The sequence below is a fragment of the Stegodyphus dumicola genome, chromosome 9, assembly GCF_044657685.1.
Source record: "Stegodyphus dumicola isolate Sdum_Otavi_A_Nest chromosome 9, ASM4465768v1".
NCBI lineage: Eukaryota > Metazoa > Arthropoda > Arachnida > Araneae > Eresidae > Stegodyphus > Stegodyphus dumicola.
This window is the reverse complement of record NC_140776.1, coordinates 20,041,472-20,069,123: the sequence shown is the minus strand read 5'-3', so window position 1 is coordinate 20,069,123 and position 27,652 is coordinate 20,041,472. Positions and strand designations below refer to the sequence as shown.

Below are 27,652 nucleotides of genomic sequence, written 5' to 3'. Positions count from 1 at the left end.
TCCTAGTTCGAGTTCCGGATAGGCCACTGAATATTTTACACGTCTCTTGCTTCAAAAATACCTAACAGTTATTTTCTCGTCTATTGGCTTGCTTCTACTTTTGTTTTAAAGAAATAGTACTTGTTATATTATACTAAGATTAGTTTGCTTATTTATTATCTTTTTATAAATTACTCTTTCGAAATACTTCAGAAATTTCGTCTTCTATACTTTAGAAATATCATCAGATATATGGTAAGTTAAATTAAAACTTAATATTTACTTGCATTTTTAGTATTATTTTTGCATTTTTATAGATCGTATTTAGTTTATTTTGGTTTAATGCATAATTCGTGTCGGGGAAGTTTCCAGTAGGAAAGGGTTTCTAAATTACTTTGGATTTCTCTTAATTACACGAATAATATTCTTTCAATTAATATTTCTGTTTCCTAGTCGATTTGCTTATTAAATTTTTTTTAGCACTGGGAAAATCAAATGAAATTCTTACGTCAAAATACGAGCTTCCTTACATTATTGTTAATGGGGACGCATGATTCTTAATATAGAAAATGCCTAAAAGAGACTGTCAAAATCATATAATTTAATATTGCCATAAATATTTATTTACCGTATTTGCCGGCGTAAAAGACGCACTTTTTGCTTTGAAAATAGGTCTGAAAAACGGTCTTATACGTCGTTTGTGGATGGATCAAAGCTTCATGAGATGCTGTGAAAAGAGAGACACTGATTAAATCATGGAAGAAGTTTGGCATAAGTAATGCACTGGATGGAGCAAAGGACAAATTGTTGTATGAGGACTCAGATGCTGATTTCGAAGAGGTTTCAAAAGACTCTTCATTTAGTTCTGGAAATGAGCATGTAGGTTTTGACAAAGGATATTAAAAGGTGTTCTGTTCCAGATTGATTGGGTATTTGTAGAAAGTATTACTTTGTATTCGTATTAGTTTATATCTGACATACTGTAAATTTATTCTAATGATCATTAATCAAAGTTTTATCCTTCAAAAACGTGTATAAAAAAGGTGTGTCTTATTAACCGGTGCGTCTTATACGCCAGCAACTACGGTACTTCTGATAGTGTATCAAAAGGTTGTTTTATTCTTTCATCCAAGTAATATGTTATGTCTTTTTGTACTTACTCACAACTTTCAGAACAAGAGGCCTTTCTGCTTTTTCTCCTCTACCATTCGTAGCAACGCATTTATAAATTCCTTCATCCTCTTTCCTGACACTATGAATGCGTACTGTTCCTCTCTGGTCAACGGACTGACGATCACCGTACGGTAGCTTGCTTCCACCTAAGAAAACATTTGGAGGTAAATATTAAAAACACATATTATCAATGTGACAGTGCATTTAAGTTTATAACTACATTTTTTTCTACATTTTTCTACATTTTCGCATGTGCAAGAGATTTAAAACAAGACATAACCTAAATCACTATTGAACCGTTAGCCGTGTGGTGTGTTGTTTTTGTGAATATACCATATTCGAAAAGATAAAAGTTTTTGAACTCAAATGCATTTCAATACTTTTAAGATACATATATATTACCGCAGTCACAGCAAGTCAGGTTGATTTGATAAAAACAATTCATAGTTCTTTAAGCTGTGTAATGGTAGATAAATTAACAATATAAGCATATACATCACAATTATTTACATTTAATATTTCCGAAGTTTACATAAATACGGATATGCTAATCTCTGTTTCTAATTATTACGTGCTGCGCCTTAGGCACTACACCGAAAGGAAAGGATTCACCGTTGAAAATCCCTCAAGGGAAACTCGCTCGTACCCGCATTACATATGAGGAAAACCACGGAACCTCCCATGCAGCCAGCCCGTTCGTCGGGACTCGAAGCCGGACCGAACAACTAGTATTCAGCGGCCTTTACAGCACGGCTGCTGGTGGACCCTGCCAATTTCTGTTACTACGTAAACTTTCTGTGAAGCCATCGTAAATAAGCTTCACAATAATGACCACTGAACGCCCAGACGTTATAGTGATTAGAGAAGCTTGACTGCGACACTGAAGGCCCTGGGTTCGAATCCCGGAGAAGGTTGTAACTGTCCGTCCCTTAATAGGAGGCGATGGTGACGCACCTATTAGGTGCCTCCATAATAAAGAAACCACCACATCTGGCCTTGTATAGATTAATGGACTGTGTTACACTCTAACTATTCAAAATCTGCCATTGGGGGAAAAATACCTGAAAGGTTTCCGATTTTAAATTACGTCCAAAGGGACATTTTTAACGTTTTGTGTGTTACCTTTATTTATTAATATCATGTTCTTTGCACCAAAACGATTAAATTCAGTTCAGTAGCATTGTCGCAAAATAATTTTAAAATGAGCATACCTTTAGAATTTTCGATACACAGTTCCAAGCCCACTTGGAGAGAAAAAGGTTTTTTTTTTTTTTTTTTTTTTTTTTTTTCCCAGCCGTAGAGTGTTTCCATTGCTCGCTTTGAAATCGTTGAGTTTGTTAATGAAAAATTCGTTAAAGGTTTACAAAATATGAAACCGATAATAAAACAAATTCCAAATTTGGTCTTCCACATGCCTGTATTCATAGGAGGATTACGTCATTCAAAATTCGATGGCTCTATGTACCGTTGTTTTATCACAATGCGAGAAATATGCATATATTTATGCAGATGTTTCATTATTTAATTTTTCAAATATAATGCAGAATTCTATCATTTGATGGCTACAGTTTGAAAAGTGAAATGGACATTTATAATGATTCAACGCAAATTCGCAAAACGAAAACAAATGTCCTTTAGGGACAAAGCCTCTTTGGACTAATGATGACCACTGTACCTCATGGAGTTATTGCTAAGCTAGCATTTGTTTATTTACATTAATATGAAAAGAAAAGTAAAAAGAACAATCTTCACAACTTCATATATCTGCTGTCACCATCTTCAGCTCCACGCCTCTCCGGGCGCTGATGGAGATGGGACTTTAGCATTAGCTAACTCAGTTAGTCACAAATTCTACATAATTCTGTCATCCTACACCTCATAATGTATTGGTAGTGACCTCTTATGACCATAAGACCAACTTGTTTGGTTAGGCGGGGCGGGTTGCTCACTTCTTCAAATTTTGGCGATTTATGTGTTAACATATGCTCTCGTCGAATAATTGGAAGTACGCCTGAAGAGTAACTGTGAGGTCCGCAGTTCAAATCCCAGCGAGGTCAATGCAGATTTTTCACGTTGTTTGCTTCAGAATAAACTTAATAACTCTATGTTTACAATCAAACTCTGTGACAGAATCTCTTTGTTGAGACATCATCTTCAGTTTCTATATCGTAAACATTATATCAGAATAAAAGATTCAATGAATTTAGCACAACAGCTTTCTTATATGATTATATTATTTTCTTATATGATTTTAACTTCCGTATTAAAGCAAAGCATCAAATTCCTTATAATATATAAAAGGTACCTGAATCATTTATGCGCAATACAAATTTTAATTATCACGTTAATCTATTCATTGACATAATTTTAACCATGTAAATGTATTCAAATTTTAATACTTCAACGTTGAGTTGGCACATTATTATGAAAATAAATATACCTTGAAATTTTGCATGTAATCTATATATATAAAGGAAGAGTCTGTCTGTGTGTGTGTCTTTCGTTCGTGCTGCGCGTAAGCTAATGTACCCAGAGCTACGAAATTTGGTACATAGGTGCATCAAACAAAAGCACCTTTTAGCGATTTTTTAAAAATTCGAATCAGATTTTTTTATTTTATGTTTTTGATGAAATCGCATCAAATCCATAACTCTGTCTCATTGTATTAGCAACCAGGTCACGCAGTCATTGTTGCTGATATATCACTGTTGCCATTGTTGCTGATATTAGCCCTGCTGCCACTTGGAAAAATGAGGACGATAATTTTGTGTAGTTTTTAAATGTAATGTTTCTCTTGGATACTGGACGTTTGCCAAGACAAGGGAACGGGAAGTTGGTAAATTTATTTATTAGGATAATTACGATTTATATTAAGGGATATTGCTTATTTCATTGCAATTTTTTATATGTAATGCATTTTTATTTATTTATTTATTTATTGATAAATTTGTTCTACAGAGCAATATTTTGTACAGTTTTCAAATTTAATGTTTGTTGTTCCTTTGGACATTTTTCCGGTACAATTTAAAAGCCAGACGAAGGCTGGCCGCATAGCGTCTAGTAATGTGTAGTAATAAAATAAAATGAGATTCTAAAACATATTATTGGAATAACCTGAATATAGGTTATCTGGAATGAAAATATTCATAAAACAGCATTAAAGAAGATACTTAATAATGTACATATTTGACATGTACTGTTGCAAAAATAGCCATTCTAAGTTCTTCGCTTCTCATGCATTCTAATTCCTTTCTCAGACATGAGCCAGCTGGTATCCGCCCATGCCCCTATGTCAGTGAGTAACAAAGAACGGCTTAGCAACAATGGTAACACAGCACAAGCTTGTAAGCATACGATGACGAATAATCAAATTAAGGATTATTACTAAAGTTGGAGTGCAATAAAAAAGATTACTCCCATTAAAGGAAAATGCCTCCAAATCTGAGGAGACAGGAATTGTTTTACGTGAAATGTTCTTTTAGAGTATTGGATACTTTGGAAAAAAATTTTTGTATGCCATATTATCCTAAAATCCATCAAGATATAATTTTAATGAGGGAGAAATCTTTGATTTTTTTCGTAATGATGGCAACCAAAAATATTTAAGCTGGGATTTTTTTGAGATATAATTTTGATATTTTGCGAAATAACAGTATTACAGATATGTTTAATTTGGTGCCTGTACCATTATGCTATAAAGGTATTTCTTATGCAAACGGCATTGCTTTTATGAAAACTAATCCATGCAGTAAGTACACTTTCCAAAGGTGAGGACTGATATATTCAATATGATTAACTTCAGGCTTAGTGAATGCATTTTACAACCTCCAGTACAATACATATATGTAAGTTTGATTTGATTCATGTGATTACGGCAAATCCTCGAGGGCTATCTGTAGAAGGAAAGGGATGCTATCGTGGAGGGTTTGCTAAAGGAAACTGGCTCGTATATATGTTTGACATAGGAAAACCCCCCAAAACGCCCGTGCAGCCAGCCCGTTTGCATGATTCGAACCTCGGACCGAACTACCAGTGTTCAACAACTTTACCGTTCGGTCGCTAATGGGTCGATATGTGTAAGTACTTTAAGATAATATGTAAGTACTGTAATGGTCTTCCGATATAATATGGTCTTTTGCGTGATCAATAAGTAATATTCAAATATGTTATAAAGTCTCACTTTCTTTGGAAACATGAACTAACTTGAGACTATGGAAGACCTAACCTAACCTTGAAAAATATAATAGACAAGTATTAAGCCTATACAAAAGCCTGTTAGTAATTTAGCAGAAGGCACTGCTTATGCTTGCGAGAATAACACAAAGCCGCAGACAGAGATTCAACTATCAACGTGGCTTTTCTCAGGCGGAACACGCTTTGATTAAAAAGTCTAAAACATTCCCATTTCTTTCTACCTAATTTGAATGCGCACGAACTAAAACTTGCATTCTGGTAGGAAAACGGAAATAGAAATGATAGAAATGTTCTTTCACATAAAATAACTGTCTAATAATTCCCCCCCCACACACACACTGTCGGGCACTTAGCCGACTTAGCTTGGCCAAAGACGGAAGTGTTGGCCATTTTATTACGGAAGCACTTAATAGGTGGGCCACCGTTACCTCTTATCAATGGACAGACAATTAGAACCATGCCTTATCCGGGGTTTAGACCCGGATCTTCAATACCGCAATAGGCTTCCCTAGCTACTCTACGTCTGAGAGGGTAATAATACAAATAAATGAATATTTTACAGTGCTATAAAATTTAAACATAATTATTTGAAACATTAAATAAAAGACTCTGCAAATTTTATGCTTAAGGACAACCTATTTTATGACATTAGAAGAATTTTCTAGCATTCAAAAATGAGAATACTAGTTATATTTTAGAGGTATCGAGCTTAGTTTCACTTTCAAATGAAAAAAAGAAAAAAAGGGGGGAGAAGAAAAGAAATAAATGCTTAAATACTTCTGTTTTGCTTTCACAAAATGTTGATCAAGACCATAAGCTTAATAGACTAGAAACAACATCTGTTTGCATTTTAAGAATAGACCGAATAGCGGCCGAGCGGTAAAGTGGCTGAACACAAAATGTTGTTCGAGGTTCGAATTTCGCAAACGAGCTGGCTGCACAGGCGTTTTCGTGGTTTTTCCCATGTGTAACGTTAATGCAAGCCAGTTTCCTTTAGAAAGTTCTCTACGAAGGCATTCTTCCGCTTAGGCAGATAGCTCTCGATTGCTTTGCGATAATCACATAAACCAAAACCATTTTAAGAATATTTCTTTTACAGTTATAAGGAATTTTTCCCGCCTTCTTAGCAAGTCTTCGTGGTGTAATGGTTAGCATAACGGCGCGTATGCGAGAGGTCCGTGGTTCGAATCCCGGCAAGCGCATATCATATTTATCATGACTTCAAAAAAATCCTATTAAAAATAATTAATTCTATTAAAAGTAAGGTAGTAAGTAAATTATGAGAAATGTATTAAAATATTTAAAGGAATAGAAAAATAGGTAAATGATGTTCCCGTTTTATTTATTTAAAAATGGATACAAAAATTAATATTTTATGCCTTTTCCAAATTAAAAAAAAAAGACTCCTCTTAATGTCTACGCACTTAAAGTTTTAAGTTTGTCCTATAAGGAAATGAGTTTTTACAACAAAAAATGTATTCATAACTTTCTAAAATATTTTTAATTTGCATAGCTTTAGTGCATCATCAACACATATACAAAATTTTCCCTAATGCTAAATTTTATTAATTAAATTAAAATGGAGCAATGAATTAGATTTTCGGCATCACTTACTAAACATATAATATGCGAAAAAAATCGCTTAATGGTTTAACGAGGGCATGTCTGAAAAAGACATGCATTTCTAAGTTTGTCTATTACGTTAAAAATTTTCATAAAAAATTTTGTATAAAAAATTGAAAGGAAGAGAGTTTTTGAAAGTTGTTTTTTTATTTCCCTTTAAGAAAGGTTTTTTGGTTAATTAATTTAATTCTATTGGAACTTAGCGTTTTATTCTAAGAACATTATGTGTTAGGATTTCTGAAATATTTTATAAGCCTTATGTTCCAATTTTGCTTAGTAGATTCTTTGCTTACACATTATTTTTCAAGAAAATATATGTAAAGTTGCTAATATTTTTAATAACCAGTTCTTTTTTTTCATGATTTAGTTCTTTACTGTCACTTCTTTCTTCCGTTAACCTACCAGAATGCAAATTAAGTTTTCAGGGTATTTAAGATGAGGTTATTCGGATTGTAAGTCACAGCGTGCTTTAGCCTCTCGAGTTCACGTTACTAGATTTGCTAGGAAGCGTTTAAAAAGGTTTGTTAAACCTTCTCGAGACTGTAGCTCTGTGTAGACAAGTGATAGTTCCCCCTACGTCTATTAGAAATTTCGTACCAGTTTCTGCTACTAAAGAACATCAAACTAAGTAGCGTCATTTTTTTTTTTTTTTTTTGAAGGAGCGAATTAAATTTTGTATAAATGCGATTGACTATATGTTTATATTTAAATATTCACAAAGTACTGTCTATTTGAATTTTTAAATTACAATAAAGTACTGGAAGTATACTGTATGCATATATTTCAGTGGCTAATAGATACCTTTTTAAATAGGTATTTACGGTTTACTCTTTCATGTGAGATTTAATGGGCTGGGGACCTTACCTTACAGGAGTTGAAATGAGTAGCAATCATCTTTAACCCTATATATTTATAATGTATATTTACGTGAAATGAATAGTACAAACAATGTAGGTAGGCATAATAATTAACAAAAAACAAATTTTTTGGCTAAACTTAAATTTCCATGCGATAAATAATATTGTTATGTATGAATTGTTATTAATTTCAAGTTTTAAGTTAAGTGCTCTTATTTCAGTTTGATCGGTAATTGAATTTATTAATTTTGCTTTAGTTTGTTTAAAGTTGGTTGTAAGTTTAAACTGCAACTTGGTTAAATTTTTGTTTGGTTGTTTAAAAGTTTTCTTTTAAGTGCGTTGTTTAACATTAATTGAGTTAGGGACTTAAAGTTTTACTTGGTTTTTGTACTTATTTGTTGACTCTTAAGGTTATTTAACTTTAATTATTTTTAAGTTTTGTTACTGCACTTTTGGTGTGCTAATTTTTAATTTTTTATAGTAGCTTAATTTTTACCCCCTCTTTCTATTATTCTCGAATTCATATTTTCTGACTGGTGGTAAGGTCAATCAATTGTAAAAGGAGCTCAATCCTGAAAATAAATACGTATACTGATTTCTTCTGAAGAAACAATTTTATTATGTGTGTATTACATTTAAGTGTGTATTACATTTAACAATTATGTGTGTATTACATTTAAGTGTGTATTACATTTAACTATTATGTGTGTATTACATTTAAGTGTGTATTACATTTAACTATTATGTGTGTATTACATTTAAGTGTGTATTACATTTAACTATTATGTGTGTATTACATTTAACTATTATGTGTGTATTACATTTAAGTGTGTATTACATTTAACTGTTAAATAATAGTTAAATATACAGTGCTAAATTTGTTAATTGTGTTGAATATTCTATTCGCTAGTTCAGTAATTTTTCCTTCCAAAATTTGTCGGCTTGGAACTCGCTTCTCAGAGTTCCTTATCTGGGGATTGATGCGATCCGAATTCTTTTGGCAAGTAGTCCACTATTTGTAAAGATTACCATATTCTGCACCCTTTTGCTCAGGCTTCTCTGGCATAGAAATGTTCTGCTGGGGGATTGCTTACGGCCGTGAAGATTTGTTCATTAGGTTGCTCGCTATAGTAGATTGAGACCATGGAGGACACTGAGGCAAGTCTAGTTCCCCCCTCCCCATTCTTTCAGAAGAGGGGTATTTGACCTCGCGCCGTGGACTTGGAGGGGTGCACTGCTGGAGAGCGGACTGTGCCAAATTCTAGTAGACAAATAATTTTTTTCCCGTGGAGATTTCATCGCATCCTTCATATGGGTTGCCGTGCTCGGCGACTTTTACTTCTCATTCTTCGTCGAAATTTCAAGATTTCGCCAATGAACAAAAACGGTTGCTACGTAGGAGAGAGAAGACATTGATTATTGAGATTATAGGAATTATCCAGGAAAAAAAAAAAAAAAACCTGTGGAGAAATTAAAAGCCGGTTTCCAAGCAACTCAGAACATTCTCATCTTTGCTGAAAACTGCTTATGACGTGACGTAACACTTCGCTTTTCAACCGTCTTTCAGAGAAGCTACCGCAGCCCAGTGGTATTAGGCAAATTGCCTGTACCTGATCGCTGGCTCTATCCCCCGCTGGAACTTTTGCAGGTTGTGCTTTTGCATGTACTTGAACGTAAATTCATCGCTTCAATTGTATTTTTAACTTTGAGTAACTCATGTCTTTTGAGTTTTTCTAGCAGCAGGGCGTGGTGTGAAAAAATTATTTTACACCTTAATTTTTTTCTCTAATCGGCCGTTGGCATTTAAAAAACTGACAGGATTGAGACTCTTATGCAGTAAAGGCCTGCTTGCGTTAGTGAAAGTTCCGATCCGAGAGAGAAGAGAGCTACGACGACATCAGAACTTCAACATCGAGACAGCCCTGTCAGCGCATGACCGAGGTAATTTCAGAACCTGCAAGCAAAAAGAACTGTTGGTAAAAGAAGATCATGCCGGACGGAGGTACGAATTTTACAAGGGCTGGACGAGGACTCCTACTAACTGAATAACTTGGAGAGATAGAGCTGCTGAATGGCAGACGGGGACCAGTGCTGAATCAACTGCTGGCTCTTCCTGAAATAAGAATGGCGGGTAGAGACCAGAAGTACGGGAACCTGCAGGAAGGAAGCGGTCGAACGCCGCCCTCGTGGCATACGTTTAATATATATATATTTTTTTTATACTTACGTTTCTTTTGTTTTTACACACATCTCACCTGGCTCGTTGTATCCGGCAACCTGCACAAAGCAGAGTATGTTTGTAAAAAACTCCAATATTCAAAATTTTATTTGAGGTGGGCTCTTTTCTCGAATAGTGAAATTTTATATAATTTTAAAGGTACGTTTTCTTTTTATAGTTATTATTCCAACTAATTTTTTTAATTAACATAGTTGACCAGCCACCAATTTTTAATGTAACCGTAAACTTTAGATGTCACAAAATAAACGCTAGATTGTTTTCTTACATATTTGTATTTGTTTTAATTTTAGTTATGACACTGGACCTACCTTTATATTTATTTGTGCTATTGCACATTTTCGTAACGTAACCTTTTAATACTTGTATTTTGAATTGTTATATTATTTGTGGCCAACTCATTTCTTGCATGCGATACTGCCTTGAATTACTCTGAGAAATGTTACATTGCTATGGAGCATATTTTACATATTTGCCATAGTTAATACTGACATAATTACACTCAGTGTTATGGATAATATTTACTCAGTGATGTTGACTAGTGGCACAAAATGTTAAATAAATTATGTTATATTGTTCTACACTTAATACAGAACAATATCATTATTATTGTATGGAAATATACAGGAAGTTGACTAAAATAAAGAACAAGAAATCAAAAAAATAATTGAGAAGCGTTACTTAAAATTCGAATGTAGCTCAGATTCGCATTTTAGTCATGCAATTAAGAGTGCTTCTTCCCATTTGATTATTGCCCTACCAACAAGTGCAGGCGAGGTAAACAGAAATATGTACTTTCAGATAAATAACAAATAATTCCGACTGATTTACTTGGCGAAAAACCTCAAAAATGCAATAAAATAGCGGCAGCATGAATATTCTTCATACTAAGAGCTCAAGACAAGAAATTGTGGATATAAATAAGTATGAAAAAATGCATTTATAACTTGGTTTATCAGATGAAGGATTTTCAAATAGATATAAAGGATCTCATTTAGATGGAGCAATTTTCAACCATAATTGCAAGTAAAAAATAAGTAGCTATATTAATATCAAGAAATACTTTGATCAACGTCCAACAGAGCAAAAACGTAATATAATCAGAAGAAATTATATTTTCGCTATAAGCATAAAATTTTCATCAAGCTCTAATTATGCTCTATTTAAGGTTAAAAAACTCTGATTTTTCCTGCTTAAAAATATATATAATTTTTTACCGACACTTTTAATTAAAAAGATAATAATTCCTAGGTAAAACATGAGAGAATAGTAAAGTAATAAGCAAAACGTCTATTTTTAAAAAAAGTTCATAAATGTAAGAAGAAATTTTTGATAAATGAAAAAAAGTCATTTAAAAATTAATTAAAACCAGAAACAAAAACGTGACGATAAATGACTTTGCGCTGGGCCGATTACAAAAAAATAATGTCATTTCGCTTTTAGTACTTTCGATGAAAATTTCACGAAAATAAAGAAAAATAAATGTTTTTAATTAGCGAAATTTTCTTGAAAGTTTTCTTGTAAGCATTTTAAATTTTAATCAAGATGAGGAAGATGATAAATTTTTTTGAAAATCATACTTATTTGAAAAACCATAAACGTATTTTTAAAAATCCATCTACATTCGTGTATTTGAATTCGTTATTTCCTATTAAATCTGTAACAGAAAAATAAAATTTACTTAACATTAAAATAACACATAAAAATAATTTAAAGTTTTCTGACTGAAAATTTACATACAGGTTAGTGACGGAATGAATGCATATATGAAAGCTTGATAAAATTTTATTTCACAAAAGAAATACTTTACAGTTTTAGAATTTTCCACAAAAGTATTCGTACAGCTTATCTTAATATTACAGAGTACAATCAATAGCTATTCTTTAGACTACTAGAAACTTTAAACACAACGCAATGCAAAGGGCATCTAGAGAGCGAAGCTCACATGGAGATATCTCAATACTCCGATCTCACCCTGAATTAAATAGCAACTACTGAGAAACTGGTCCCTCCCCGGCTTTACATAGTTTTCCTCCCGGACAACGAGAAATCTCTGGTACCTTCCACCTCTCTAAATTACTAGAAGGCATACGATGCGGGTTACGGTTACAGTTACTTAATCAATTACAGCTATTTAAAGTTATATAGGGTTATACCCATTACAGTTATATAGGGAATAGACCAAACCGTCGCCAAATCAGCGACTTTGGGAATTTCTCGCCAAACTTGGCGATAAAAGTTACACGCCAATGTTATCTTGGCGATATCTCGTCAATTTTGCGAGATAGCCATTTACTCAATGTTAAATTGGTGTGTGTATTTAATTATGGCAAAGCACATTAGGGCTATCTGCCTAAGGGGAGGGATGCCTTCGTGGAGGACTTTATAAGGGAAACTGGCTCGTATACACGTTACACATGGGGAAAACCACGAAAACACCCATGCAGCCAGCCCGTTCGCGGGATTCGAACCTCGGACCGAACTACCAGTGTTCAGCGACTTTACCGCTCGGCCACTGGTGGGCCCAATGTTAAATAGACTTGCCCTTGTATGTTTATTTTTCCAGCCGAACATCTTCTCTTTCAAGCATGTCATGTTTGATTATAGAAAAAATACTACAATTTAATTAACATTATTTACATATATACAAAAATGCATAAACGTATCAAGACGGAAATATTACAAGACGACTCGTTAAAAGACTTTGATTGATTTTAAATTTCAGCCGTTTTAAAATAACTAAAAATATGATTACTAATGGAATGAACTTCATACCTGACAGTAAATGCCAGGAAAAACTTGCTCGAGGGAGAGATATCTGTGCTACAATCTTCTAAATCAGAGTCAATATCTGAAGAAATTCGTTCTCAGGTTACTTAAAAATTTTCGCTCAAATTCTTCATCAGTTAATTTGTTATAATGTTGAACAGCTCTCTCAAAATATATTTACCTTCCGCAAGAAACTATATTATAATATTAAAAAAATACTTTCGCAATAGTAATCTGTTTACTTTTTATCAGTTGGAAGAAGAAAATGAAAATAATAATAATAATAATAATAATAATAATAATAATAATAATAATAATAATAATAATAATAATAATAATAATAATAACAATAACAACAACAACAACAACAACGACAACGACAACGACAACAACAACAACAACAACAATAATAATAATAATAATAATAATAATAATAATAGTAATAATAGTAATAATAGTAATAATAGTAATAATAATAATAATAATAATAAAATAAAATAAAAAAAAAAAGGAGAAGTAGTAGTGTAAGCTGCATGACTAAAATAAGAATTTCGGAATGCAGTTTAAGCTTTGGTTCTTAGTTATTTTTTAATTCAATATACTTATTTTTAATAAGTAGTTATTGGAAATTAATTTACTTATTTCATGAAACACATTTAATAATGATATGCTATTTTAGGCAAATATTTTTACATTACGTTTTCTAATAAACTATTTTGTAATTACTTGCTGTTTATAGTCAATTTCCTGTACAAGGTTCATTTTTTACTTCCTTATATAAAGTAAAGGAAGTAATATATTCGTAAAAAAATCCGGGTGTTATATTTTAAAGAAAGTTCTCATTTCAACCTCTCTCGAAACTACTTAAATATTGTTTTTGCGTGACATCTCTACGTACGGACAGAATAAAGGACTGTTTTTGCCAAAATTGATTGTAAAATGGTTTTAAAGTGGAATCTGAACAGATTTTTTTCTTCATGTCTGTAAGTAAGTATATATCTCGCATAACTCAAGAACGAGTAGCCTTAGAACGTTGAAATTTTGTTTATGGGACTGCTATAACATGTATTTTTGTTCCTCCTTTTTTCGTTGCAATCATCTGCATCAATCTCAAATATATATATATATATATATTTTCTTACTCTGTTACTCGGTTTGGTGAGCTTAGAATTTTCATTCTTTTATGTTGTTGAATTGTGCATTTTTTACTCTAAAACTGCTTGAATTACATGGTTTTCATGTTCCGGTTAAGGTTTTGGTCTTTGGTTAGTCGGCATGCAATAGTTGTAGAATCATCAACAATTTAAAAGTTTAAGTGGCGAATTAAGCCTAATGAACCGCATTTGTTTACATTTGAAACTCAGTAGAACGGTGAATTAAGTCAGTTTCTGCACTTGAATACTTTTTTGCCTAGTAGGACCAAAAGTAAGCGCTCACCAGCGGCCGAGCGCTAAAGACGCTGAACACTGGTAGTTCGGTGCGTGGTTCGAATCCCGCGAACGGACTGGCTGCATGGGCGTTTTCGTGGTTTTCCCCATGTGTAACGTGTATACGAGCCAGTATTTCTTAGAAAGTCCTCCACGAAGGCATCCCTCTCTTTAGGGAGATAGCCTCGTGTGCTTTGCCATAATTGAATAATCCTAATCCTAAGGGACCAAAAGTAAACTTTCATTTGGTGCACCGAAAAATCTGACTTCCTGTCGCTGGTCGAATTGCTTCTTTTTGCCTTGAAACTATAATTTTAATTGGAGAAATTTTTTTTTTACTCTTTTAACTGCATTTGCTCATTTATGTGTTTCTGTGTTTTACAATAATTATTAACGATGTTTTGAGTTTTTTTTTTTTTTTTTTTTTTTTTTTTTTTTTTGTGTGTGTGTGTGTGTGTGTTGCCTTGTATTGAGAACTGAATTAATTAAATGAGAAATATAATGAAATTCGAGGAAATAAGTTTAAATGAAATGTAGCAAAAAAAAGTATATCATTTAATAGGAAATACTAAGAAGTCATGTGGTGTTCACATTAGTTTTATTTACTTATTTTTTTATTGTATGTGCTATCAGAAATTTCTCAAATTGTCATCGAACCGGTTGCCCCTCTCTCTTGAACAGCGGGCAGCCTAAATGGAGTAGTTCTCCGCATCACTCTTTCCTGTGTTAAATCGTGCGTCGAGTGTTATACACAGAACTGTGGACCTGTGGGTTAAATCGCACACAAACACAGTCAACCTGTGTTAAATCGTGCGTCCCGAAAGTAAATACGTTTACCCAGATGGCCACGTTTTACTATTTTTGACTTGTGCCACATGCTGATATCTGACTTTCAGCCTGTTCCTAAGGTATAAAGAACTCACTTCCAGCGTGAAATATAACAAGCGTTCTTTCAGCGGAAGGATTTCTTTAACTAATTTCCCTTATTCTAGTTTCCGTAATTGCAATTTTAGGAGGATGAAAATACATATCTACCTGGCTATATAATTTTCAGTAAAGAACTTCGTAATATTCGAAATAGCAAGGATTGTTCACATGGAGATAATATCACAAGGACTGTTCACATAGTGATATTATATTTCCTCTTTAGTCACATTATACATGGCCATGTTGATCAGTTTTAAGTAGCTACTAAAATTAAATAATCACAAGTTATGTTTCTGAATAGCACTGTTGTAGGGAGTTAGCAAGGGTATTATTTTCTGCTCTGGAAATAGGTTAAAAAAGATAAATTTTCATCATTTCTTGAATTCTCGGTTATTTCATCAGCAAAACGAAACATATTGGTTTCTGTTTAAGGAATATCGGTTTATAAGGCTAATAAGATTTATAACATTAAATTTTTAATAAAATTTTGGTACCGTCACATTTTGCTCCCGTAACACCTTTAATTTTCTCAACACCTTATAGTTATTATTACAAATATCCACTCATTTTTGCAATCAACAAAATAAACTAGATAAATAATAAAGAAATACCACGATTTACAGTTTATTTTAAATATCTTTTGTGATTTTTTACTTTCTTGTATGAAGTAGAGGAAGTATTGTAAACACGAAAAATTCCAGGTACCATACTTCAACGAAAATATTCATTTTGACCGCTATCGAATGCAAATTAACGAAGTTTTTGTGTGACATCTGTACGTATGGACAGAATAAAGGACTCTTTTCTACCGAAAAAATTATGAACTGATTTAAAATGAATTCAGAACAGATTTTTTGTAGCGTCTGTACGTACGTGTGTTAAAATGAGTTCAGAAGATATTTTTTTCGTGGCGTCTGTACGTACGTGTGTTTGTATGTATATATATCGCATAAGTCAAAAACGAGTATTCTCAGAATTTTGTATATAGGACAGTTATAGGATGCAGTTATGCACGTCCCTATTTGGTGGCAATCGACCCCCAAAAAAATTAATAAATATATATATATATATATATATACCTGTACCCACTCTGTTGGTCGGTTCCGCGAGCTCAATTTTTTATTCTTATATGTTCTTAAATTGAGCATTTTCTTCTTTAAAAATGATTGAATTATGTTGTTCTTATCTTCCGGTTAAGGTTTTTATGCCTTTAGTTAACCTGAATGAAATATTTGTAGAATTATTAGCAATTTAAAAGTTGTTTAAGTGCGGCTAAGCCTAATTTTTCACCACTCTTGCCATATTTGTTTATATTTAAAACTTAGCAGAATAGTGTATATGTTGCCAGTCTAAAGGAACTAAGCTTCCCAACAACAACGGTTTCTTTTTATTTATATCTAATTTCTGTTATACGTCGTTTCAGATTTATTACATTACTTAAATAGAACATGTGGCACCAATTACATTACTCAAGCTGCTGATGACCATTTGGGAAAGCACATATAATATTTCTTCTTTATTCTTGGCTGCCCCTTCATTCTATTTTTCTCCATCTTAAGAAGTTGCCATTACTGAAGAAAACACACCCCTGTTTCTAGTCTTACGCAAACCTTCTTTGTCTTATTTACTGTCCATAAGAGAAATACCTCATTCCGCATCTATGGATTCTATCTCCTCCAGGTTCAGAATATCCCAGCACGCACGTGCTTTGCTCTCGGGGGTATGCTTTTTTTTTTTTAACTGAAAATGGAAGCTAGAACACGTTCATATTTGCAGATAAGAGATACTACAGTGATTTTTCCTCCGTATGATTGTGCATCTTGCTTTAGATGAGTATTCTGTTTTACTTCTGCAGTTCTTCATCCCGAGAGCGTATTTTTGTTTCTGATCACTACAGTTTCGGAATAGAAACAATGTTCCAAGTACAATTTAGTCTGAGATATCTGATGACTTTTCTATTGCAGAAATTGATTTCAATACAACACTTAACAAATGCTATTATGATTTAGAATAAGGAATAAGAAAATAATAGCTCCAACTATTATGTATTTCCGGATGACATTCTCCTATCAGTTCACCACCACCAATTAAAGGACGGGGATTTTTAGAAATGTTGCTCATTTAAAGTAATTAAATAAAATCGATAGCTTCGGTCTTTTTCTTTATGAGTTTTGTGCATTTTATTCAATTTATAATGTATTTTCTCCTCCCCTTTCCGCATGCCTTCGTGGTGTAACTGAAAGCATAATAGACGCGTATTCGAGAATTCCAGTGTTCGAGTCTCGGCGACGGCACTGTTAATTTTTTTACGTCTTCTGTTTCAAAATATCCTAACGACTCTGCAACTGTCCCTTGAACTAAAAGGCGATGGTTATTAAAAGATGGTCAATAATTCATCATAACCAGGATTTGGCGATTGCGTCCGCTGATACTCAGTCGCCCCTTAAAAAGGGGGTAAATAAGGAATGTTCTCCCTCCTTTCCGCATGCCTTCGCGGTGTAATTGGGAGCATACTCGACGTGTATTCGAGAGGTCCAGGGTTCGAGTTCCAGCGAGGCCACTGTTCGTTTTTCACGTCTCCTGCTACAAATTAAGCATCTATCTACAAATCTTCTATCTACAAATTAAGAAAACATCGTCTGTAGGCGAAGGCCTCAAACAAGTTGAAAAAATCTGATGCCTACAACACATGACTTCCTTGTACGGAATATTAAATTACACTGGTGTGCAAAAATTAAGGACGAGACGGTTTCTTCAATATAAATTTGTACAAAGCTTTCCAAATCAACACATTTAATACCGTAAGATTCCCAATACGTAAGGACATGAGTAATGTAAGCAACACTTACTAAAAGAGAAATCAGAGGGATAAAAAGAAGCTTTATTGAAAAAGTAGCATGGAGCGCAATGCGACCGAAGGCCGAAACATCCCTGTGATGGGTGTCCAGCAAGAAACATCCGGTCTTTAATAGGGGATATGATCTCCCCTGACTGCTGGGCAGGTTTCACAGCGTCTGCCCATGCTGAGAATGAGGTTGTCAATGAGTTATTGAGGCATTCCTGCCCATTCGTCTTGCAGCGCCAATCGAAGCTCCGGAATCGTTACTGGTGGTAAGGTACGAGCTGCCAAGCGTCTGCCTAGAAAATCTCATACATGCTCGATGGGACTGAGATCCGGAGTTCGTGCCGGCCAATCCATACGTTCAATATCCTCACTCTCTAAGAGCTGTTCGGCAGCTACTGTGCGATGACATGGTGCATTGTCGTCCATGAAAAGGAACTGCGGACCCATAGCGCCTCTAAAAAAACGCACATATGGAAGAAGAATCTCGTTACAATAACGGGTCCCGTTGACTGAACGTGCTTCGAAGATGTGAAGGTCTGTACGACTACCAAGCATGATGCCTCCCCAAACGAGAACACCGCGGCCTCCATACCTGTCCCTTTCAATGATGTTCGAGGAATGATTGCGGCTTCCCCGCTCTCTCCAGATGAGTATGCGATGAGAATCGCTACTCAGACTAAATCTGCTCTCATCAGTAAAGAGTACTCGTCCCCATACATTGTCTCCCCAATTCCGGTGTTCCCGGAACCACAGAGAACGCCTTCTCCGATGGGCAGGCGTTTGAGGTACACACCGTACAGGGCGTCGTGCAAACAGACCACCACCGTGTAGTCTTTTGGCCACGGTAAAACGCGATATCGGTCGTCCAGTCGCCTGTGTCGTGTGTCTAGCGATTTTTCCCGCTGTCTGCCACCTTTTTTTTCTGGCCTGTAAGGCAATATACCGGTCATCTGCGGGTGTGGTTCCTCGTGAACGACCACTACTAAACCCCCGGATAGCTGTTCCTGTAGTTTGAAATTGTCTCCTAAGTCGTGAAACGATGCTGTGAGCAATTCCGAACTCTGCAGCCGCACTTGTCACACTGCGGCCTTCCTCCAACTTCCCAATGATTCGACATCGGGTAAAAACATCCATATGTCGTCTAGCAGATTGATTATTCGCCATTTCTCGCTGAGGCAGCAACTCGGTGTGATTTTAACTGCTATACGGCGTGCAATCTCTTTGCCAGAAATACCCACAACATGCTTTATACTACTCAGACACTCCCCCATTACGTCTACCTGCATATCTGCGCATGTGCTACCGTACATCACCTTATTTAATCTCCTGATTGGTCTTTCTGTCCGCTCTGCCTTTTCCTTCAGCTGATATGCTAATTTTTCGACTTCGTCCTTAATTTTTGCACACCAGTGTATACGCATTTTTTCTTGCATTTCATTTAAACTTAGTGGATTGAATTAAATCTCCTTCATCAACAGCGCATAAACCAGAATATAATAAATGCACTCTTTAAAATGCACTATCTTTGTTTACCAAAGCGACGCACTCTCGCCAGGTTTACTTAATATTTTGTTCATATTATAACTCAGAATGCACAAAATTTATGCCATTTGAAGAATTATCTATTCATTGCCACATGTTCTATTCAAATACTATAATAAAGCAATAACGATGTATAAAAGAAATTAAGCAAACAACCAAAAAAAAAAAACAGTTTTTCACAGACGATTGAGTATTTCTCATTCAATTAATTCAGTTCTCACTTCGCGACAAGGCAAAAATACATAAAAAATCAAAATATCTCTATTAAAAATTACGAAGTAAATCTTAAACACTTATTTCCTCGAAAAAATTCCAGAAAGGATAAAGCATGATTTAATTCGCAATAATAAATGAAGGCGTTATCTGTGTTGTTGCGAAGCTAAATTTCTCTAGATTGGCAACAAATCCACTATTCTGCTGTTTCAAATGTAAACAAGCAATGGCCGCCATCAAAAACATTATTACGCTTAGCGGCACTTAAACAACTTTAAAATTGTTGATAATTCTAAACATATTGAATACATATTTACTAATGGCATAAAAACCTTAACCGGAAGACAAGAACAATATAATTCAATCGTTTTTAAAGCCAAAAATGTACAATTTACAAACATATAAGAGTAAAGAAACTGAGATTACTGAGCCGGGTAACAGAGTGGATATATTTATAAATATATTTATATACGTTTGGCGCGGCCGATTGCAACCGAAATACGAGGTGCACATCATGTTATAGTGGTCCTATATACAAAATTTCAAAGTTCTGAGGCTACACGTTTTTGAGTTATACGACATACGTACGTACATGCGTTCGTACAAACGCCACGAAAAATTCTCTTCAGAATTCATTTTAAAGCAGTTTTATAATTTTTTGTTGAAATATCCTGCCTGAAACTTTTCTCGATTACAATACTTCCTTTTTACTTCGTACAAGGAAGTAAAAGACATACTTGCGTTTCTTACATTACTTAAACAATGTAACTCAATTTACTTGATTTACATTCTACAGTTGTTTTACTGTTTCAGCTGTCGAAATATTGGTATGAATAATATATTCAAAATAAATTATATTTCACCAAATAGTCCCTAATAAAATTAGAGTCTGTCAGAAGTTCTTTACTTTTCTATAAATGTTTTATTATTTTAATAGGACTGAAAAGTAAATTTTAGTTTTTCCTATTTTCCATAAACAACCTGTGAGGAATTTTATTTCTTGCTGTATTCTGATTAAATCTTTTATGTTTTCATGCATCTAAAATGTTTAGACACAAGTCTATGTTAATAGTAGTAATTTCTTGCATTTGAAAATTATAATATTTTCACATTAGTTCTTAGTTATGCATTTTGCAGATCCGACGGAAATTTATCATGCGTTCTTTGCACATCACATTATCAATGACCGAATTTGCATATTTCTGGCGCTAACGTATGCGCCGAATTGCAATTTTGTCCCCAAATGTACTTAAGTAACATAAATAATTACAGAATTCGGTATTGGTTGCAACATTAACTTAGTGAGCATATTTTTCCTCACTATCCTTTAATTTTCATGACCAGACAAAGGTCTCTTTTGTATACATTTTAAATCCATTTTACAATCCGAAATGGGAAAACACTTTATTCTGCCTGTATGTAAATATGTCGCACAGATACACACACACAAAAAAAAGTCTGAAAGGTTTCAGATTTTAAATTACGTCTAAAGAGGCGTCGTTTTGTGTGTTACCTTTACTTATTAAATATCATGTTCTTCGCACTTAAGCCATAAATTTCAGTTCAATAGCAATGTCGCAAAATAATTTTAAAATCAGCCCAGCTTTAGAATTTCCGATACACAGTTCCACGCGCAACAGACAAAAAGGTTTTTTATTTCCCCCCGCGTAGGTTATTGCCATTGCTCGCTTTCAAATCGTTGAGTTTGTTACTCAAATATTCGTTAAAGTTTTACAAAATAGGAAATCGATAATAAAACAAATTCCAAATTTGGGCTTCCACATGCCCATATTCGCAGTACGATTACGTCATTCAAAATTCGATGGCTCTTTGTACCGTTGTTTTATCACAATGCGAGAAATTTACCTACATTTAAGCAGATTTTTCATTATTTAATTTCTTCAAATATAATGCAGGACTCTAACATATGGTCGTAACAGTTTGAAAAGTGAAGCAGACCTTTATAGTGATTCAACGCAAAATCTTAAAATGAAAACAATAGTCCTTCAGGGACAAAGGCCCTTTGGACTAAAAAAAAATCATCCAAATAAGCTCAAAAATATCAAAATCGATATTTTTATTGGAATATGATATCTGAAATTTTTCACGATTATAATATCCCCTTTACTTCGTATAAGGAAGTAAAAATTGTCGGCAAAAAATAGTATTCGCTGCCTTACTTTCGATTTGGTTTAGGTGATTCTGGCAAAGTCTCAAGGGCCAGCTTATGCTGCAGAATGGATACACTAACTAATTGTACCCATCCTACCTAAGGGCAGGGATGACGTCATGGTGGACTTTCTAAGGGAAATTGGTTCGTATACACGTCATATATGGGGAAAAGCACAAAAACGGCCATGTAGCTAGCACGTTCGCGGGATTCGAACCTCGGACCGAAGTACCAATGTTCAGCAACTTTACCGCTCGACCGCTGGTGGACTACATTGGGGAAGAAATATTTTGTTAAGTGATATCTCAGAAATGTCCTCCTTTTTTATGATACAGAAATTTGCTGCGTCATTTTTATCGTGTAAAAAATAACGGTGTTTGAATTATCCATGCGCTTGATAGTATTTATGAGGGCTTGCTTATGGGTTAATAATCTTCCTAAGGTTGCATTAAAAACTATCTTTCTGACGCAGTCAAACCATTTGAGCTGCATTAATTATAGATTTCAAAATGTACGTCATTTTGCTGTACGTGATTTTTATTACTTGTTTACATTTTTCATATTTCTGCTTCCAAAATGTTTCGTTTAACTTATTTACTAAATTATGTTGCATACTTTGTCAAAATTCTTAAAATATCCCTAACAGTTTTTGCTCTTCATAAGGATTTTTTATGTAAACAACAAATTTTTACCTCCGAACCCATGCATATAGGTAAGCGGGGTAAGGCTTTCAGTCTAAAAATTTGATAGGCAGTTTTCAGTGCATAAGCACGGAGTAATATCCACACAATATGATTTTAGTGCTTTTGCAATTATGTCTGTCTATCTGTGTGTGCATGTGTATGTGTGTATTGTGAATAAGGCAAAGCCCACTAGGGCTATCTGCCTTAGGGTGCCTTAGGGTGTAGAGGTAGCACATTCGGCACGTATTCGAGAGGTCCAAGTTCGAGTTCCGGTGAGGACGTTGCTCAGTTTTCACTTCTCCAGCATAAAAAATATGTATTTAAACATACTGTATTTAAACAATATGTATTTAAACATAGAGCATTGCACATGTTTACTGATACAGATATGAATTGGACAAACCTACTTTCAGCTTATCTCAGCGGGGTTTAAATCTTCAGTAATATTACAGGGTGATTATAATTAAAGTTTAAGTTTCAAAACGCTATAAAAAAAGAACCACTCATGAAAATGACGTCAAATTTGAAAGGAATGTTATTGAAGAAGGCGGAAAGCGTATGGCAGAAGAAAAAATTTAGTTTCAAAAGTTAGCAACAGATGGCACTGCAAGCGGAAGAAGACGTAAATTAAAATTTTACTTAAATTTCAGTGTTATAAAGCCGCCAGGTACCAGGCTGTTCCTCATTTCGCGTCTCAGACGTTCGCCATGGGTGTTTCACTGCAGGATCGCGTCTGCTGGTAAAGCTGTATTACAAGAATGACGATTGTGCAAGAGTAGCTCTGCAAAAATTCAGGACACTGAAGGGTATAAAAGAAGGCGTTGGTCCAGTGAGTGTCGTAGGTCTAAAGAAAATGAGGCAAAAATTCGAAACAACAGGTTCGTTTGATGTGCAATCTGGTAGAGGGAGAAAACGATTGCATTCGACGGTAGTTGAAGAAGTGGCCACAGCATTACAAGAGGGGTCGGCCGAAGGTGTGCAACCGTGCAGTGCACGAGAAATTGCCTGAACATTGGACAGGCCTACGAGCGCGGTGCTGAAAATTGTACGAAACATCCTGCAATGCTATCCGTACAAAATTGGCCATGTGCAGGAGTTGCTTCCGTCTGACTTGACAGCTAGGGAGACGTTTGCGTTAGAATTCCTGGCTCGCATGGAAGTGGATAATGAATGGCCGTGGAAAATTGTGTGGACAGTTGAAGCCCATTTCCATCTGATAGGATACGTAAATACCCAGAATTGTCGAATATGGGCAACAGAAAATCCACTGGCAACGCACCCCTTACCACTTCATCCTGAAAAGGTCACGGTATGGTGTGGCTTTACGGCATCATTCATCCTACAACCATATTTTTTCGAGCAGACGGGTGCTTCCGGTCCTGTTATCGCAACCGTCACTGGTCAGAGGTATGCGTCGATTTTGCGCAACCACGTGATTCCAGCTCTGCAACAGCGTAGATGTGTGGATGAAATCATTTTTATGCAAGATGGCGCTCCTCCGCACATTGCACATCCCGTGAAGCATCTGCTGAGGGGCCATTTCGGATATGCTCGAATTATCAGCCGTCATTTCCCTACAGCCTGGCCGTTCCGATCGCCTGATCTTACTCTGTGTGATTTCTGGCTGAGGGGATATCTGAAGGATGTTGTGTTCCGTGCTCCAACTGCAAATTTAGCGGAATTAAAGGAACGCATTTCGCAACACATTCTGAACATCACCCCGGAGACACTGCGATCTGTTGTGGAACATGCTGTTTGTCGCTTTCAAGTTGTTGCACACAACGGTGGACACCATATTGAACATGTTTTGCGCCAGTCTCGCGAAAGTTCCGAACTGCTTTGATGAATGGTTCTTATGCGGTATGTCGATGCAAAACTCTTGAAACCGATTTGTCCCTTTCGATGTGATATGTACAGTCATGCAAATAAAATTATTCAACAATTCTAATTTGTCAATGCGTTTTAATGTGTAACTTCCACCTTAACCCGTTGTTTTACGAATCATTTCTCGTTTCTCGTCGTGATTCTCCCGCTTACAGCGCCATCTGTTGCTAACTTTTGAAACTAAATTTTTTCTTCTGCCATACGCTTTCCGCCTTCTTCAATAACATTCCTTTCAAATTTCACATCATTTCCATCAGTGGTTCTTTTTTTATAGCGTTTTGAAACTTAAACTTTAATTATAATCACCCTGTACTTTTTTTTTTATTCTGCTTACATTTTAATTGAACAACCTTAGTGTCTTGACCGCGAAGATTCTTCGATATCTCTTTGGAAATTTTCGATATACTTATAGTCTTTCCACTAACATATTAATAGAATATCCAAGCCAAATGCTGCTGACAATATACCACTGAACAAAAGCTCTTCCGTAATATTATAAATGCCAATAATATCAGAAAATTCATTCAAAATCGTGTATTTGTCATCAGTATCTTTGATAAATTTCGTATACGCTTTCCCTTGGATTCTCTGAACTAAAAGACACAATAATAAGGTCTCAAAAGAGCGTAAATTATTTATGTATTTGTGTTTCGTTTGAATCCCAGAATATGAAACCCTTTGTAAACGTCAATAACCAATAGCGAAATATCCATCAAGCACGGAATCCTAATATTACTAGCAGGCGAATAAATATTGACATAAAGCTGAAGTCATTTATTTGGATGGGAGTCTGCCATTGTTTGATTATACTTGGCTCGTCATATTTGTCCTAAATGCATTCGTTGGCTATCGAATGCAGAGAGCTAGAGTAAGATTATTTGGAGATATATGAACTGGGTAGATTAGTACTTGACGTTTGAACTCGTATAATTATAAATAAGTGGTATATGTACTTTCCTACAGCTCATGCATGAAGCTCATTAATGCACTGTATCAATAATATACTTGCACTGTTTTCAGATGTCACCAATGAAGTTTCTAAGCATTGTTATTTTGTTATGCAGGTTAACAAAAAGTGCATAATTAAGTTAATAAAAAGTGCGTTAAGTTAATAAAATGCGCATAACTCTAAATACGTAAATAAAAATATCTTTTTTATCATTTTTTTATGATTAAGTAGCGTAGCTTGAGAGACCCTAATGATGTTGCATGTTTCGACTGTTTTGTGAATTTAGAAAATACAAGTTGTAGTGGTTCTCCCATTTATATATTAACTAAGCGCTGAAGAACCTAGTGATCAGCTAAGCGAATAATAGCTGAAACAGAAACGTAGACTCAAGAAGGGATAATTATCCTTTATTGCTCCAATTAAAGATATACAGTCGGCCCCTTTCTCAGGGCGTACAGCAAAGCCTCCACCAGGGTTTGAACTCAAAAGTGTAAGAAATAAGAACTAACTAATGACTAATTAAAGAGATTCAGCCGAAGCTGACACAAATCGAAAGTAGTTGGCCCCTAAATATCGAATTATCTAGCGAAGCTATCAAGGCCACGTAATACGGCCGAGCGTAGTAACAGCTTAAAAAGATGTAGCCAAAAGACAAACGCGTGTTATTCAGAAACTCTTATTCTCTTTCTCGAAGTCATTGGAACTTCGACTGAAATACTATTCCTTCTCATTTGTATTTAAGGCGTTTCTAAAAATTCACTCTGGTAAGGAATTGTAAAATGAAGCTAGGAGAGATAAGAAAGATACATTAACTTTAAAATAACTGTTATAAACTTAGGATAAACCTTAAAAAGTATGTAAAGTTATAGGAACATTTTACACTTGAAACCTTAAAGTTGGTTTTCTCGCGATTTTTTATCGTATAATAAAAGCATCACATGAATACAGACCTGAACAATGAAGATTTTAGTGGAAGAACTTGCTTAAATCCTAAGATTTTATATGCCACGTATAATGTAAAATATACAAAATATATAATTTGTTTACTTTACGTTTGAATTTTAGCCCCCTTATTTGCATTTAATTCGCGGATAAATTCAAAAGAGTAATAGCTTTTCATAAAATATTTCAGCTTAAGATCCAGTTACTCAAAGAAGCCACTACACAAAAATATGGCATACCACATGAATTCCTTGTATGACCTATTAAATTATACATATTTTTGCTACACTTCATTTAAACTTGTTTTATCGAATTATTCTAGCTTAATTAACCCAACCCTTGAGACAAGTTGTAAATAACAACAAAAACTGAAAATTTTGAAATTAAATATTCTGGTCAATTTTTACCGTATGTAAGTCAAACTTCTTATAATTTTATTTCTTCATAACGAGTACAAAAGTTTCCTAAATACAAGTATAGAAATCAAGACACTGCAATTAAAAGTTAGATTTCGTTATTTCGCCAAAATTAATTATTTCAAATTCAAAATTGACAACACAGAAATATTTTCGTTATTTAAAATACTTCTGTGAGTATCAGTATAAGTCTACGACAAACGACTGGGAAAATAAATGTCGGGTAAGGCCTTTTAGCCGAGTATGGGAAGGGTTATATATATATATATATGTGTGTGTGTGTGTGTGTGTGTTTGAACTGCAGATTGCAATAGAAAAAGAAGTTGTGCAATTAGGTGTTATAGCATTCCCATATACAAAATTTAACTATTCTGCGATTAATAGTTTTTGAGTTATACGAGATATGTATATGTACGGAAGTTAGACATGGAAAAAATCTCTTTTGAATCCATTTAAAAACCCGTTTCGGATGAACAAATTTTTACCTTGTGCGTACATACAGATGTCATTCAAATAAATTGCCCAAATTGATTCAGGAACGGTGAAAATTCATATTTCTTTTGAAATACGATATCTGATTTTTTTTTAGAATTGCAATATTTCCTTTTACTTCGTACAAGAAAGTAAAAAAAAAAAAAAAAAAAAAAAAAAAAAAAAAAAAAAAATGTCACAAATACTCTTTCTGATGTTCAGCATTCAGTTTCTTTCAAAATTCATTTTAGCAGTTGATATAAAACTAAGTACAAGGTAGCTCAAATTCGACTATACATTAATAAAAAAATTCAAAAGTATCTTTATGGGGGATTGAAATAAATAAGAAATA

General features: G+C 34.5%; 1 protein-coding gene across 3 annotated transcripts in view; it reads right to left on the bottom strand.

Moving 5' to 3' along the window:
- The window catches only part of LOC118192022 (cell adhesion molecule Dscam1-like), a 1,213,535-nt gene that overhangs the window by 599,167 nt on the left and 586,716 nt on the right, over positions 1–27,652 (bottom strand). For all 3 annotated transcript variants that reach the window (XM_085823265.1, XM_085823266.1, XM_085823267.1), the window contains exon 8: positions 1,140–1,298. In XM_085823265.1, the coding sequence (XP_085679391.1) occupies positions 1,140–1,298 (159 nt within the window). The remainder of the gene's footprint in view (positions 1–1,139; positions 1,299–27,652) is intronic.